Below are 16,811 nucleotides of genomic sequence, written 5' to 3' on the forward strand. Positions count from 1 at the left end.
GAGTTTCAGCTTGGGATGATGAAATGATTTTGGACAAGAGTGATGGTTTAGTTTGGGTCTTATCTGTCCCCATAAAGGCTCATATAATGTGAGCTAAGTCCCTAGCTTTGACTGACGAGGAGGGGCAGAAACTGTAAGAGACGAGGTCTGGTCACTGGGGCTGTGAACTTGCAAGGGACTGTGGAATCTCACTTCTCTTCTCTTTTGCTTTCTAGGAATGAGGTGAATGGTTTTGCTCCACCTTGGGTGGCCTCACCTTAGGCCTAAACACCAAAAACTGTGAGTCAAAGAAAATCGGTTCTCTTGTAAGGCAGTGACTGCAGGTACTTTTTATGATGATGCAAGAAAGCTGACTAACACGGATGACAGTGACACATTGCACAACAATGTGCATGTGTTTATCCCACCAAATGGTACACTCAAAATGGTTAACATGGGCTGGGGAGAGGGCCAGATGGACGGAGCACTTGCTGTGCATGCATGAATGCCGAACCTGAATTCAGAGCCTGAAAACGTACATGAAGTCAGACGCTGTGGCACACAGAGCAAGATGGGAGACAGAAACAGGAGAATCTGCCAGATGGTCATAGGCCAACTAGTCTGGCAAACGGAGCAGGACAATGACAGTCCCTGCCTGAAAGGAAGAGGAAGGCAAGGACTGATGCCTACATTGTCCTCCACACACACACTATGGCAGGCACTCTCATACATACGTATACATGCACGTGCACGTGCACCCCCAAAATGTGGTTAGCATGGTTGACTTTGTTACATTATTTTACTGCAACAGAAGCAAAAAATAAAAATGGGACTCCACCCAAACAAAACACAGTAATCCAAAGCCAAAGATCTATCAGGTTGGATGCATAATTCTTTCTAGTATTGTAAGCACTCACCTCCATGCTAATTACAAAAGATAACCATACAGAAGCAAAACTGATTTTTCTATAGACATTTTAAAATGCAACAGCAAAAAAGCTGATTTTAGCAATATATCAATATATCAGACTTACACAATGTTAGCCCCTTGTTCTTATTCCCTGCTACATTGTCCCCTGAAAACCTACATGCTTCTATTCTAAACCAAGGCTTCAAAACTCTCAGGGTACTTCAGTGGTTCCTGAACAATGGAATAAGGGAGTTATGGAATCAGCATACATTATTCACTGAATATTAGATAGGCAAGTGGGAAAATGTGGATAGCTCTAGTAACAAGATAACTACTACATACTCTATAGAAAAAGTACCAGGATGCCACTTTGAAAACACTGTATTTATAAGGCAAATGCCTTAGTTTGCAGAGAAGCATTTAAAGTACATTGGACTTCAAGTAAAACAGCAACATTAATAGAATGTCTAAAAGTTACTCTCCAAAGTTGTTTTAATGTGTTAAGTCTTTAATGGCTCAGGTCTTTAAAGCTCTGGTCATATTTAAACTTAGATTACTTAGACACATTTCAGACTGAACAAGGTCCCCATTATGGTCTAGATATGAAGTGCCCTGCTCCCCAAGGATCATATGCTAAGGGCTTGGTCCTGGTCCTCAATGAAGTGTTAAGATGGGCTTTAGAGCAGAGACGTAATGAGAGGACAGACACATCACTGCATGGACTTCAAGGAGCAGTAGAGACTGTGGAAGGTGGGCACATCCTGGAGAAAGCAGGTTGCTGGGGTGCTCCACTGGAGGGTGGATGTGGTGTCAGATGTGTGCTCTCAGTCTCTCAGTCTCTTTCAATTGGTCAGCCAGTCTCTCTCACCAACTCTTCCTCTCTCTCCCCCTCCCTCTTTCCTTCCCTCTCCTCTCCTCTCCTCTCCCTTCCTTCCTCTACCACTTCTCAGGTGCCATGAGGTGATCAGCCTCCTGTCAAATCACACCAGGATGCTCTCTTACTCCAGGCCCATTGAAATGGAGGCAGCAAAACATGGCCTGAAGCTCTGAAACCATGAGCCAAAATAACCCTTCCTCATAGTCAGTGTTAATAGGTGACTAGCACGGCCCCTTCTCATCAGGATAGCGTGGGGAGCGATGGCGGTGACTGGGACACTGCAACTCCAACTTCACACTGCATTATGGAGGGCTTTATTTATCTCTACTTTTCTCAATGGACTCTTCCAGATGATGGTTAATTTTTCTTACCATAACAAGGCTGAAAGACCAGGTCAGAGCACACACTTAAACATGCCAACAGTTCTCAAGAGTCACCCTGATAAGTACTTGAACATGACCTTTGAAAACCAGCCTGAGAACAAGCAGCACAAAAGAGCAAGACATGAAGAGCCACGACAGTGTCCAAACCACACTTCCTCTTACTTAAGAAATGCAGGCACACACCTTTAATCCCAGGCAGAGGTAGGGGGATCACCGTGATCAAGGCCACCCGGAGACTACATAGTGAATTCCAGGTCAGCCTGGGCTACAGCAAGACCCTACCTTGAAAAACCATGAAAGAAAAGAAAAGAAGAAGGGAAGGAGGGAAAGAAAACTAAATGCAGACACAAGTGAAAACTTTTGCCTCTTCCCTTCAGCTAGGCATGCTCTTAAAATGCCCAGAATAACCCAAGGTATACCAAAAATAATGGTGCCAAATTTTGTATTTAGGTATAATTGCATAAGCTCAAACATACAGAAAACAAAACATCATTTAAAAAAAGAAAAACACCTGGAGCTGGACATGGTGGTACACACCTTTAATCCCAGCACTCAGGAAACAGAGGTAGGAAGATGGCTGTGAGTTTGAGGCTACCCTGAGATTACATAATGAATTCAAGGTCAGCCTGGACCAGAGTGAAACCCAACCTCAGGAAAAAAAAAAAAAAAAAAACACCTGGGGTTGGAGAGATGGCTTAGCGATTAAGGCGCTTTCCAGCAACGCCAAAGGATCCAGATTTGATTCCCCAGTACCCACATAAAGCCAGATGTACAAGGGGGAAAATGTGTCTTGAGTCTGTTTGCAGTGGCTGAAGGCCCTGGGGTACCCATATTCTCTTTTTCCCTGCCTCTCTCTACTTCTTTCGAATAAATAAAAATAAAATATTGAAAGAAAAACCTATCACGATCACATTTAAAATAAACTATGAACTGAAAACCAAGACGAGTCCAGAGTTGGCTACAAAGAGACTGCATATGGTCATTCACTAGGTGACGAAAGGGCGAAGCAGATCATGGCCACATATGACCCATGTCAAAGACATCCCAGACAACTTCTCTCAATAGTACTTCAGGTTAAAATCAGCCAAACCATGTAGTGTTGTTGGTGACAATGTTTTCAGAAGTGTCAGTTCAAAGGCTAGAGAAATTGATCAGCAGTTAAGACACTTGTCTGTGAAGCCTAAAGACCTAGTGTTGACTCCCTAGCACCCACATTAGCCAGATGTGCAAGGTGGCACATGTGTCTGGAATCTGTTTGCAGTGGTGGAAAGCCCTGACATGCCCATTCTCTCTCTCTCAAATAAACAAACAAACTTAAAAGTGTCAGTTCAATCTCAAAGAAATAAGTCTATTACTTTCTTTTTCTACTAGTAAAATCCTTATATAGTTCAAGTTGAAAATTTATATGAAACTACAGTATGTGGCTCCTACAAACCTTGCACGAATCCATTTAAGAAAACCAAATCCAATTAGTCTTGTCAACATCATTTCTCAAAACTGTTTTCAGAAAGGTCACAGATACTTTCATTCTACAAGGAAGATATTTCTAGAACTAAAGACCAGTTACAGAATAAAGCAGAGTTGGGAAAAGGGGCTTCACATTCACAACAAAAAACATTTGTGGAGAACTTGCCACATTCTAGGTAAAGGACTAGTTTGGAGGAATTAACAAGATGTGGCTGGTGCCCTCCAAGAGTCCAAGGTCCAGTATCGTGGAAAACTCGCACTGAAGCACATGAGAGGAGACAGGAAGCCGTCACCCGGAGGGCAGCAGGCCCATCTCGGCAGATGTGACGGTGCCCTGCAGTAGGCCGGAAGAGCACTGCGCGCTGGGAAAAGTGCACAGGGCCTAAGAGAACAAGGTGTGTTGCCAAGATTCCTTGACCTTTCCAGAGGGGAGGGTGGCTAGAGGAAAGAGTCATGGTCCTGAGGGCTGGCGTTATACTGGGTTCAATCACAGACTATATAGGCCTTACCTGGCAGGTGACACGAGTGAGTCATTGCTTGTCTACAAATGACTAACATCTGTTTTAGACTTCAGATACAATCCTGTTGTATCACTTCCTACGGCCTCTGTAACAATTACCACAGACTTGTGGCTTGAAATAACACCAAATAGTTAAGAATTCTGGAGGCTAGAGGTTAGAGGTCCCACGTCAGTTTTTCTGGGTGACAATCAAAGTACTATCAGGTGGCACTCTCTAGAGACCGCCAGTGGTCTGGGCTCGTGGCCATAGCACTCTAATCTCTACCACCACCTTCAGGTCACCTCTCCTCTATGTGTCTGCCCCTCATCTGAGGGTATTTGGCTCCAACACGGACAATCCATGGTCTCCTTATCTCTACGTCCTTAGCTAACCAGATCTGTGAAGATCACATTTGGCAAATGAGGTAATTATTGCAAGTTCCAGACATGAGGTGGTAGACGTTACGTTGGGGACTGCTGCCCAGCATGCCACACCACAATGAAGGATGGGCATGGATAAATGGCAACAGGGCTCCCATCAGGAAGGCAGCATCATGTACATCTATGGGGACAAAGAGGGGGGTGGGGTGGAGGACTACTATACCAACAGTGAGTACTAGAGGAGGAAATGAGCAACAGAAGGTTAAACCAATGTCTGGAGCAGGGCAGCAAGGAAAAGGAGCTAGAAGTGACCTCCACACTTAAGAGTTTTCTCAGCCTGTCGTCACAGGGTTGTTAAATAGCACATGGGCTATTGGGACAGAACAGGATGACAACTCCTGTTTCCTTCACAGAAAACTTTCACATTTTTTTGGTCCACATGGAAGTTTTCAGTAAATAAACATGAAATTCTAAGGGTATCTTAATCCTCTAGAACCCAACCCTCAATTCACTTTATTTACCCTCAAAAATAAAGCTTTATCAACTGTAGCATTCAAAACACGCATTTCTGCTTCGCCCAGAACTCATTTTCATGATGGCTCTGAAAACCATTGTTCTGCATGTTCCAATGTGCTCCACTCCCCCACAGAGAGCGTTCTCCCTCCTCTTGTCTGGGTGGAGAATGCTTACTGAGCCTGCAAAAGACCCCATCAGTTTCATTTTGCTATCCTTCCTCCAACTTCCTCAGCTAGCTGCCTCTCTTCCAAATTGCTTAGACACACCTACGTGCCATTACTCATTACTTCCCAACACACATTTACTGAACGCCTCCTTGGGTGAGAACTATTCTAGGGGCGAGAAGGACATCTCTGAACTAAACAAGAGCAGCCCCACCCCCCAGCTCATATTCCAGTTGTGGGAGAGCAACAGGCAAATGCTTACTATAGGAAAGGTGCAACTGGAGGAGGGTGAGAAACAAGTACAGAACACGAGAGAGAAGAGGTCCTATCCTAGGAAAGTGCATGAAATGAGACAGTAAGCACTACAGGCATATAGATGTGTGTGATAAGACTTCCAGGCAGAAGCAAGAATGAAGAACAAAGTCCTGAGAGAGGCATGCCTGACAAGTTAAAGAACTAGTACGGAGATCATTGTGACTGGCAAGAGTGAGGGGAGCCAGGCAGGTCAGGAAAATGGCAGAGAGCCGGGACCCCAAGGGTGCTGGCATTTATTCTAGTTGAAAAGCAAAGCCAGGGAAGGTTTCTTAGCAGAGGTGATGCACTCAGGTTGGTGTTTGTAGAGGATCCCTCTGGAGGCAGTGCTCAAATACGATGAGAGACAAGGTACAAGCACTTAGAGAGCTACTGTAATAAACCAGGAGACATGATGGTGTTCAGGCCTGGGAATGGGTGGGATTATGAGACTGCCATTTTTTTTTTTAAGGTAGACCTGACAGGATTTTGTAGATGGAGTCTGTGCTAGATAATCCTAAAGTTCTCAGCCTGGGCTTCCCTAAGTAGAAAGGCAAGCTTTCCATTTACCACTGTGCCTATGTGTGGAAGGGGCAGCTTGAGAGGATCTCCAGAGTTCTTTTAGACATATAATGACACTCAGGCGTTCTCATTATATGGTTTAGTGACGATGTTAGGGAGGTATTTAGATATGAGTGAAATGTAAGCCAAGAATGAGGCCACAGATACAAGGCCAATGGAGTTTTCAGAATAGAGCGCATTTAAAGGACGAAATGAGGTCATCAAAGGCAATGCTGCTCAGGCGCTGGAGTGTTTACGAATCACCTAGAAGTCTGTAAGGATGAAGATTCTTATTCCCTCCACCTGAGCTAGGGCCTTGAATCTGCATATCCAACAAGCTCCTAGGTGATGTCCCTATCACTGGTCTACAGACCACACTTAAAGAACACAAAGAATCTAGAGAGTAACTGTAGAAAGAAGAGCATTTCAGTGACTGGACCCTGAACACAGATGAGCGTGGAGAAAGGACCACTCCAGTAGGCAAGGAACATCCTAACACCGGGTTGCAGGAGCAGGCTCGCTGCGGGCACTCAGGAGCAGGAAAGTTGTGAAGGAGCTCCGGCATGCGAGATTACATCAACGAGGACATGGAACAACTGGCTCTCTGGTAAACGAAGAGCTGCATGGCATCCCTACATAAATGACAGTGGGTGGGACCCAGGCCCTGACTGGGGGGTTTGTTTTGGAAAGGAACTACCACCCATCATTGTGGAGTATGGAAGGCAGGACATGGGGTCCCCACGCATATGTGCTGGTGGCCATGTCAGAGGAACCGGAGGAGCTTCTCGATGACATAAGCAATGCTTCCATTTGATGGAGCAGGATGGAAATTTTTGATGAGATCAGAAGTATGACATAAGAATGCAGAAGTGAGTGAGTAGAAACATTTAATAGGAAGGGGCTAACAGAAGTTAACAGCTGGGTGTTAAAGCAATGGGCTAGCCACTGTTGCTGAGAGCTGGCACGGAAGGAAGAGAACACGGACTGACATCTTGCCAGTGAGTATATTCAGGGGGAGACAGTCATGGCAGAAATCATGTGCAACCTAAAGTGGGGGAGGGGGTGGTAAGGACACCTGAGGACGGGAACAAGCCGAGTGGACGACTCAGTGTGGGTCAAAGGAATGTCAGAGCCGGGATTGAACAGGACAAAGATAAGAGACAGTGTTCTTGTTGTTGGACACCAGATACTGGGCTGAGGTATGTATGTACGTATGTATGTATGAACGTACGTCCTGGGTACATCCTGATGAATGGATTTATCCTTTAGGTGTTAGATTGACTTTTTGGTGTTTATTTATGACAGGGTCTCACTATATGTAGCTTAGGCTCATCTTGAACTCAAGTGGCCTTGAACTCTTTGATTGTGTCATGATCTTTTCCTCCTCTTATGATGGTCTTGTGTAGGTAGTGTCGAGCACTGTAAGGACATGACATCAAAATAAAAGAGAGACTGGTTGAGATGAGGAGGGGATAAGATGGTGAATGGAGTTTCAAAGGGGAAAATGGGGAAAGGGTTACCATGGGACATTTTTTATAATCATGGAAGTTGTTAATAAAAATTTGGAAAAAAAAATGATTGTGAACAATGTCTTCAGAGTTTTCACCACCAACACTAACAACCTTATTCAACTCCTGTATCTTCTACTTGTAAAACATCATTATAGATATTCATTTTTCTCAGCTATATCACCTGTTGTGTTTGTTGGATTAAACTATTTGACATGCTACTAAACCCAGCTGTTACTTTACCACACTCCACTTTCAAAGTTTTCACTTGAAATGACATAATTTAACAAAGACCTCCCATTAAAACTACTGAAAAATGCTAAAACTGGCTTCAGTTTCCTGACATAACTGTCTACTGGTCTTGCCAGTTAACTCTATTGGATTTTATACATTATTCATGGCACATTTCAGCAAAAAATATCAATAAGAGGAAAATTTAGCAAGAAAGCCTTTCTTGAGCAACTGATCTCAACATGTTTATAAAAAGGAAAATGAACAGTAAGATCAACATTGTGAACTTACAATAAGGACAAGGCAGGAATTTTCCACAAACCTGCTATCTCAGACTAATACTAGTACTAACAAATACAGCCATGCAATTATTTAGATAGCATTTAAATAATCATGGCATTATTTAAATAGTGACAAATATTTCAAAAACTAATCACCTGGAAGATTACAGTGATGCATAAGGTCTGTACCTTGGATTTTCCCCTATGCCGCTATTTCCTTCCCTGATCCTGTTTTAACGTCTGATGGAATTTCACCCTTTCATCCTCATTTGCCCCTCATCCCCCTTTTGGCCTCTTTCCCTCCAACCCTCTTCAGCCCTCACACTTCTTCACCCCCACAGAACCCAAAGGGGCAAACACAACTGCATGAAATCTTCAGACATTCCTGATAATCTTGGGCTTTTTACTGATTCCCAAAGTGTTTTTAAGGAAGACAGAAATATTAATGACATGTATTCAACACCGTACATCACCAAGCTTTTAGAAGGTGACTATGAATCTGTGATAGGAACCTCAAAGGACATAAGTAGATATGGTCCCTCCCATCACAAAGAGACGAGTACAATGTGATAGAAGGTGCAAAAAGATGGGTCCGCTGAAGGAAGAAAAGAATGGGCTACTTCTGCCTGGAGGAGTGGGGAAACACCACCCAGGGAAGGAGACATCAGAAAATCACTTGAGAGCTTTGGTAGAGACAAGAAAATAGGGAAGTAGACTGGGTAGAAATACATAGAATGAATCACTTTCTCTTTCCAAAACATATTCTTATAATTTGATTGAATGTCAGAATAAAGTTTTTCCTCAGAATTAGCTAGCATTTAGTTTCTTAATGAATCTTTTTGCTTTCATATCATTGACTGTTTAGTCTCTTTCCAATAAAGTATTCACTTTGTTATATTTAGAATGTTATTTTACATAACTATTTCTCCACACATATACACACACATATATATGATAGCAAAGAAAAGACAAAAGGTGTCATTTCATTAGATTTCTACCATTTTAAATAATTTCTTTCAATGGAATTCAACTGCATTATAAGAAAAAATCTGTCTTATGAAATTTTGTGAAAACTTTAATCACTGAGCATACTGGAAAAAAATTTTTTTTTCTTTTTCAAGCAATCCTACAAGACTTGAAAACAAATTATTACATGACACTGTTGGCTCACCCACCATATCTGTAGATTTCCATTGACCCTGCCTATCTGGAAAAGATTAAGGTGACATGGTAATGGGAAACAGGAAATCATGTGGAATTTCAGTGAGGCAAATAAAATTATCCTTTTACTTTCAAAAATTATGACAAAGTTGTTAGTGACTTCCTGAAAGAGTACAACATAACAGAAGAAACTTTGAAATGTTTTGGAAATAGCTTTAAAAATACCGTTCACATCTTCTCCATCTTGGGATGGGCTAGTTTAATCTACGCTTGTGACATAGAAATAAAGCTTCAAGTAAGACCCAGGTTTGCACCTTCCCTGGCTCCCACTGAGCTGTGCATCCAATTGTTTGGCACCGCACCTTCATTCGAGGCCTGGAGAAAAAGCACAGTAGCCAGGAGGCAGCAAATGGGGGAAAGGCCACAGGACAGACGTGAAGAAACAGCAGGATTCAGGTCGTGGGGCAGCCTTGGGTCAGCTACTACGGAGGCTAGAATGTATTCTTGGTGCAGTGGGAATTCACTCAAGGGCCACAGGCGGGAAGGCAAGGGAGTATTTATTACCTCAACAGAATATTATGGATGGCACACACAGAACCAAGGGACTAGAAGCACACACAGACCAGTTAAGAGTCCAGATTTGGGGGTAGAAAGGTGGCTCAGCAGTTAATGGTGTTTGCTTACAAAGCCTGCCAGCCTGGGTTCAATTCCCCAGTGACCCACGTAAAGCCAGACAGGTATTTGTTTACAGCAGCAAGAGAACATGGTGCACCCATGCACACAACAATTGTTTTTGGAAAGGCCAGATGGGAGGGGCACAGCTCAGGTGACAGTAATGAGACTTCACATCTATTAAACTCTGAGTGTACTAGGTGCTCTTAAGTTTATGTATTTCTTTATTCCTCACAGTAACTTTTTGACCTATTCGTTGATGAAGAAATGATACACACAGGAAAGTAAAGTAAGTTTCCCAAGTGTGGTGGTGTGAGTGAAAACGTCCCTCATAGCCTCAAGCAGTTTTGATTAAGCTTCCTACTTAGCATCCAGCTGATGCGGACTTTGGGAGGTGGAGCTCTGCTGCACATGGTGTGTTTCTGGGAGAGACCTGTGGGTTGAGGAGTCTAGCCTACTGTGTGTTCAAAACCAACCGGGCCTTGCTGTTCTCTCTCCACTGTGGATGTATGGAAGTTAGCCAGCTCTTCTACCATGATGAAGCTTCCTCTCGAAACTGTAAGCCTGGAATGAAGCCTTTCCTCCTCCTACAAATTGCTTTTGGTTGTGTGTTTTGTCCCAGAAAAGGGAACGTAACACTACACGAGTGTTAAAAGAAATCAGTAAAAATAATTTATCAGCTTTTTAACCACTACTCCACATTAACAGAACAAGGGAAAATTCAAGGTGTCTTCTGCATATAAAATGGACAGACCAAACCTTGGTCCGAGGTTCATGGCTATGGCACATGAGTGCCATGAATCAATCTCCAGCTGCTGCTTCAGGAGATGAAAGAGGAGACAACCACTTCAATGAAGCCAGGTCCAAGAGGAAGAACTCTGAAAGACCATGTGCTAACTTTGTTCATAGAAAACTGACAGCACAGTATGCAAGTCTCTAGCAAAAGGACAGAGTAGGAGATGACAATTCTGGAACTGTGGCAGACAGGATAATGGCTCCTCAAAGATGTCGATGTCCTAATCCTTGGAACCTGTGACAACGTTATCTTACCTAGTAGAGGAAAAAAAAAAACCTGGTGGGTTCAAGTTAAAAATCTTGAGATGGGAGACTGTCCTGGACTATTTGGGTGAGCCCAATGTAATCACGAGAGTCCTTTGAAAAGGGAGACTGAAGATAACACGCTATCTTTAAGGATGGAGGATGGGCTTTAATTCAAGGAATGCAAGGTGGGCTTTTAGAAGCTAGACTATGCAAGGACACGGATTCTCTCCTAGAGCCATTGGCAGGAACACAGATCTGTTGCTACCTTGACTTCAGGACTTCTAAGCCTTAGAACTATAAGAGAATCAATCTTCAAAGGCCAATTTAAAGTTATATGGTACTGAAATATACGTGGAGGCAGCTTTAACTAAATAAAAGTCTCATGTAGGCACAAAGAGATGGGGACCATGAACTTTGGCAACAAAGGAAGACACAGCCTTAGTTTTTAAAATATTTTTATTTTTTATTTGAAAATGAGAGAGTGAGAGCATGCTAGGGCCTCTTGCCACTCTGCAACTGGACTCCAGATGCATACACCACAGTGTGCATTTGGCTTTACATGAGTACGGGAGAATCAAACCCAGGCCGTCAGGCCTTGCAAGAAAGCACCCTTAACTGCTGAGTCACCTTTCTAGCCCAAGAGATAGCCTGATTTGAGGGGGCACACTTCTTCTTTTACAACATGAGGAAGTGGGAAGAGAGCTGCTGTGTAGAGGCAGTGATGGGAAGATGAAGCCATTCCAGAGAGAGGGCCGTGTGACTGCTGTGAGTTACATGGCTAGCTTAATGGCAGGTCAGGATGTGGAAATGAGGGCATCTGAGTCTTCATTGTTCCAAATGCCTCCTAAGGGTTGTACTAGGAAACAGGAGAAGCAGCCACCAAAGAGCCATCATGTCAGACAAATGTAATGAAATTCAGGGCAGCTACTCAAGCCTTGGCACATTTCTTAGAGCCATGGTGGAATGGGCCTTAGCCCAGGCATAAGGACTCATCCCCGGGAGCCTCTGAGCACAGCCATGCTCAATGCAGCAGATACCCCACACCACGGTGGAATGCAGGGTGAATGAGGCTGAGCTGGGGATCCTCGACCAGGCCTAAAGTTCTTCCCATTTCTTCTTCCTACGGACGACTGGAGGATTGTTTACCAAGTGAGAAGAGGAGCTGTTAAATGACTTTCAAGAAGAGAAAGGCTAAGAAAGGCTACTAACATGTACAAAGAGTGACTTGAGCCCTAACTCCAAGTCCCAAGACAAGTTAAGTGGAAAGCCTACACTAGAACAATTACACAGCTACTTAGGGCCTTAACTTCTTTTTTACAAGTCTTTATGTACATGAGCATATGTAATTGTAAGTGCTTAAAAGGCCTGGAAAAGAGTCTATGAAGGCCATTAATATCAAACCCTCTAAAGAAGTACAATGATGAGGCTACAGAGATGGCTTAGTGTTTAAGATGCTTCCTGGTTAAGCCTAAGGACTTAGGCTCAATTTCCCAGAACCTATGTAAGCCAGATACGCAAGGTGGCACATGCACCTGGTGTTCATTTGCAGCAGCTAGAGGCCCTGGTATGCTCATTCTATCTGGTCCCCTCAAATAAATAAATAAATTCAAAAAGTACAATAATTACTTGAGGTAAGAGGTGAGAGAATTTTGTTGTGCTCTATTTTCACATTCAATTGTTTATAAAACAAAGGGAGAATTTATGAAAATTTTAAAAGTTTTTTTATTATTATTATCATAAGAATATAGAAGCCAGGCATGGTGGTGAACACTTTTAATCCCAGCACTTGGGAGACAGAGACAGGTAGATCACTGTGAGTTCAAGGTTACCCTGAAACTACATAGTGAATTCCAAGTCAGCCTGGGCTAAAGAGAGACCTATGTCAAAAAAAAAAAAAAAAAAAAAAAAGAACAAAACAAAAGAATATAAGAGATAAGCAACAGAAGAACCTGGCATTGTTTCTGTTTAATCTCGTGACTCTTCAAGTTACTTTTTTTGGGAGTCACTCACAGAAGGAATACATGAGACGACACCAGTGGAAGTGGCACAAGGTTGATGTGTGAAAATGCCAGCCATCTTAAATGGCATTGCCTTACCCTCCTGTCATGTTCAATACTTCTTTCACTGTCCCTGTATGGCTTCAAATGCTACTTTTTCATTTCCTTCCTAACATGAGTCATGCTTATCACACACCCCACATTTAACTGACCACCACTGTCATCATAGTCTTATTTGATTATGTGAAAATCTGACTATCAAAATTATTTTTCCTACTTCTACTAATGTTTGATTGTATTTCTCTTATGTAATGACTCTGAGCTGACATCCTACCAACATCTTCCTATCTCATGCTACTTTCTCTGCCTAAACTTCTTTTTAAATATTTTATTTATTTGACAGTGAGAGAAAATGGACTCACCAGGGCCTCCAGCCACTGTGAACAAACTCCAGATGCATGTGCTATCTTATGCATCTGGCTTACGTGGGTTATGGGGAACGGAACCTGGGTTCCTAGGCTTCATAGGCAAGCACCTTAATCACTAAGCCATCTAAACTTCTTTAGTCCTCACTTCTGCCACTTCTCACTATGCTTTTCTCATTACCTATTACCAATTTGATTATTTTACAAGTTTGTTGCTTTTATGGTCAAATTTGTTGAAACCTAATAATTGTATATGTTCACTTGTTACAAAAAACATTTAAATTTTTTTCAGAAAATTCTGTCTCAGTCTCACCACCTGCAATCATTTCCCCACAGTCTTCTCATTCTCCACCCACATCTACCTCAAAGCTTCCAATGTCAATTACTAAGATCAATTCAGATAGGTTTGTTAATGCAGGCCTGTAATCCTAGCATTTAGGATGCCAAACCTTAGCTATAAAGTGAGACCTTTGTTGTAAACACAAAATGAAAAACTAAACTTCTAATAGCACCTCCTCCTCCAGTTCTCAGCTCTCGACTTACCAACATCTCTTTCTCTCTTTTTTACCTGTAGGACAGGTGATGTGGGATATGAACAGATACGTGAGTGTGCCAGAGGAGAGTGTCACACGTCTTTCCTCCATCATTCTGGCAGATCTCTGCTTCCTACAGGACTGGGGTTACAGACTTAGAGGCCTATGCCCAAACTATGAGGGCTCAAGACCTCTCAGCACTTGTGCTTGCAGCAAGGCTTTACCTGCTGAGCGGGCTCCCGGCCTTCCTCCTAGCTTCTCACGCTGAGTTTTATCAGCTCTCAGTCTAGGAGTAGGAGGCCTTCAGCATGTGTTTCTGAGGCACTGGTAAGCACTTCCTTTTCTCTGTTCCAGCTATGCCCTGGTCTCCCCTCTACTTTGGCTCTAAGCATACTGAAATGTACTTAAATGTTACTGATCCACATCCTTCATCCACAGGCCTTTCAGAAGACAGAACTCACCCATCTCTTTCCTTCAAACAAACAACAGCACCTTGCCCAAGGAGGTCGTTTATAAATGGTCATGGAACAAATGTACATATCAAATGTGGGCATTTTTAACAGCATTACAATCCTAGCATCAAATATGCCTTCAATGTGGGCAAACTCCATGATGAATGCTTGTCTCAGACCCTCAAACTCTTGCTTCCATGACACAAAATAATTTGGGGGGTTCCAGAGATACAACTGTGTGTGTTCATAATCTGGGAGCCCCAGTTAACACCTACTCTTATGAAGACATTAAAGGGGTAGGCTCTACTTCTCCAACAACACAGACCCCAGGATTCTAGTTACCTGACAGTGCATCATAGAACTCGTCTTCACTAAGGATGCTGGGAGGCAGGGAGCCTTCGACCAGAGACCGTTCTAGTTCATGGTGCTCAGTGGCTAAAGCCTCCAGTGCTTCTGACAAAATTTTGTTTTTTTCTTGTTCCTGTTCCAATCTAAAATTCCTCACCTAGAAGAAAACAGATATGCAAAAGATTTCAGACAAGAGACAGAGATTTTTCTCAGAAGACGTGAAAATTACTTGCTTTTTATCTAGTCTGACTGCAAGAGCAGAAATGAAAACAGGCATATTATATACACATAGATGAATGAGCAAAATTACTAAGCTAATTTAGTTCTTCTCATGGGACCTTTTCTCACAACAGCTTAGCTAATGAAAATAGATTATGAACTACCAAACAAATGTAGCTCATATGATCAGAATCCTAGTCTTGTTAAAAAATGTAATAGTCAATTCAGAAATCATACAGTTTTTTAAGAAAAATAGTAAATATTTCTCCCTCAACATTAATTACAAAATTAAGAATCCCATTCAGTGAGGTTTTTTTTCTAACATAACAAGTGTTAAAATGTGTATAATACCACAGCTTAAGAGGAGTCTCCCTGTTCACTTCCATAACAGCTGGTGCAGCAAATACAGGGAAACAAGTTGCTGGGTAATAACTATAAACATTTTTGTTTCCACTTTAAGTGTCTATTTTGTTTGAATTCCACACTTCACCTTTAATTTAAAATAAAAGACTACAAAGATGAAAAGCTACAGACAGAGCTGGTTTGATTTTTCTGCCTTAGAGAATACTATCTACCCTCGCATAGTAGCCAAGAGTCCCTGAACCTTTCTATGCCTTTCCCTAAACCCCTCTGAACCTCAAGAGCCCTGTCCTCACAGGACAGCATGACAGGAATCCAGAGGGATTTCTGTATGAAGAACTCAGGAATCACTGCTACTCTTGCTCAGTTGGGAGCCAGTGCAATAGGGTACTGAGGAGTCAGAAAAGCTGAGAGTGCCGATGACATATTCTCAGAAGTCTCTTCTGGTCTCGAAGAGGTTCTGTCATCATGAAACAATCTAGCTGAGCACCATTCAGCAGTGGTCCACACACTTGTATTCTCCATTTGGCATCAGAATTTCTCTCTCAAACATAATTCCTGACTATAAGCTGGATGTTTTAAGGTTGGATGTGGTGGCTGAGGTTAGGGGATTGATGGTGTGAACGCAGCCTGCACTGTACAGGCAGAGCCTGTCTCAAATCAGCACAAACAAAAGCGAACAACCCTTATCAAACAGGCGCTCCAGAGTCATGCCTGCTGCCGATGCTGAGTGAGCACCAGGAGGCTCTCCCCTCGCTCTTCTCTCCCTCCCAGGGGAGCTGCTGTGACCCGCTGAAAGGCACAGGGAGCCACTTCCTAGTTCTCCTCTGTCCAGCCTCACTCTCCCCCACGTTTGGAAGCTGGGAGCTCTTTCACAATGGCCCCTTTGGGTCACTCCCTCAGCTGGACTAACCCTTTCACTTCCTCATGTTCCCTCTCTTCTCTTCCTCATCAACTTGAACATGGCACAGCTCCCTCTCCGTTCTGACCAGGGCACTTTGTGGTCCTGATGGCTGCAGGTTAGGTCCAATATGCTGAGTCTGGGATAGAACTTAAACTACAGTTTGACTTCCAGGCTCAGTTCATGAAACAAACAGTTAAGTCTTTATCATCCTGAGAATAGTTCCAGTCCTCAGGAACCTCAGTGTTCATCATCAGCAATGAGACTGTAATTATTAGAGCTGCGAAAAGGAAATAAAAATAGCAATAAGTGGAAAGTAATACTGAATAGAGCAGGCACGCAGAACTATTTTTTTGGTGTGTGCATGTGTATAACATATGTGGTATATGAAGTGTGCGCAGACGTGCATGTTCCATGCACACACATGCAGAGGACAGAAGAATTCTTCCTTATTTCTCTGGTACAGAGTCTGTCTGTGAACCTGGAGCTCAGTTTTTACGTAGACTGGATGATTTTCCTGACTCCATCCCGCTCAGTGGTGGGGTCACGGGTGCGTGTGGCCAGGTGAGCGTTTACTTTACACGAGTGCTGGGATCTGCCCCGGGTCCTCGTGCCTGAGCAACAAGCGCTCTTACCCACACCCACTCAGCCGTC

At 43.0% G+C, this 16,811-nt stretch overlaps 1 protein-coding gene across 4 annotated transcripts in view; it reads right to left on the bottom strand.

Moving 5' to 3' along the window:
- Positions 1 to 16,811, bottom strand: part of Osbpl1a (oxysterol binding protein like 1A) — a 238,528-nt gene that overhangs the window by 76,658 nt on the left and 145,059 nt on the right. For 3 of the 4 annotated variants that reach the window (XM_004654838.3, XM_045134619.1, XM_045134621.1), the window contains one exon: positions 14,672 to 14,834. The exons of the other annotated variant lie outside the window; for it this stretch is intronic. In XM_004654838.3, the coding sequence (XP_004654895.2) occupies positions 14,672 to 14,834 (163 nt within the window). The remainder of the gene's footprint in view (positions 1 to 14,671; positions 14,835 to 16,811) is intronic. 4 annotated transcript variants of the gene reach the window in all.

This window comes from Jaculus jaculus, chromosome 15 (assembly GCF_020740685.1).
Source record: "Jaculus jaculus isolate mJacJac1 chromosome 15, mJacJac1.mat.Y.cur, whole genome shotgun sequence".
NCBI classification, from domain to species: domain Eukaryota; kingdom Metazoa; phylum Chordata; class Mammalia; order Rodentia; family Dipodidae; genus Jaculus; species Jaculus jaculus.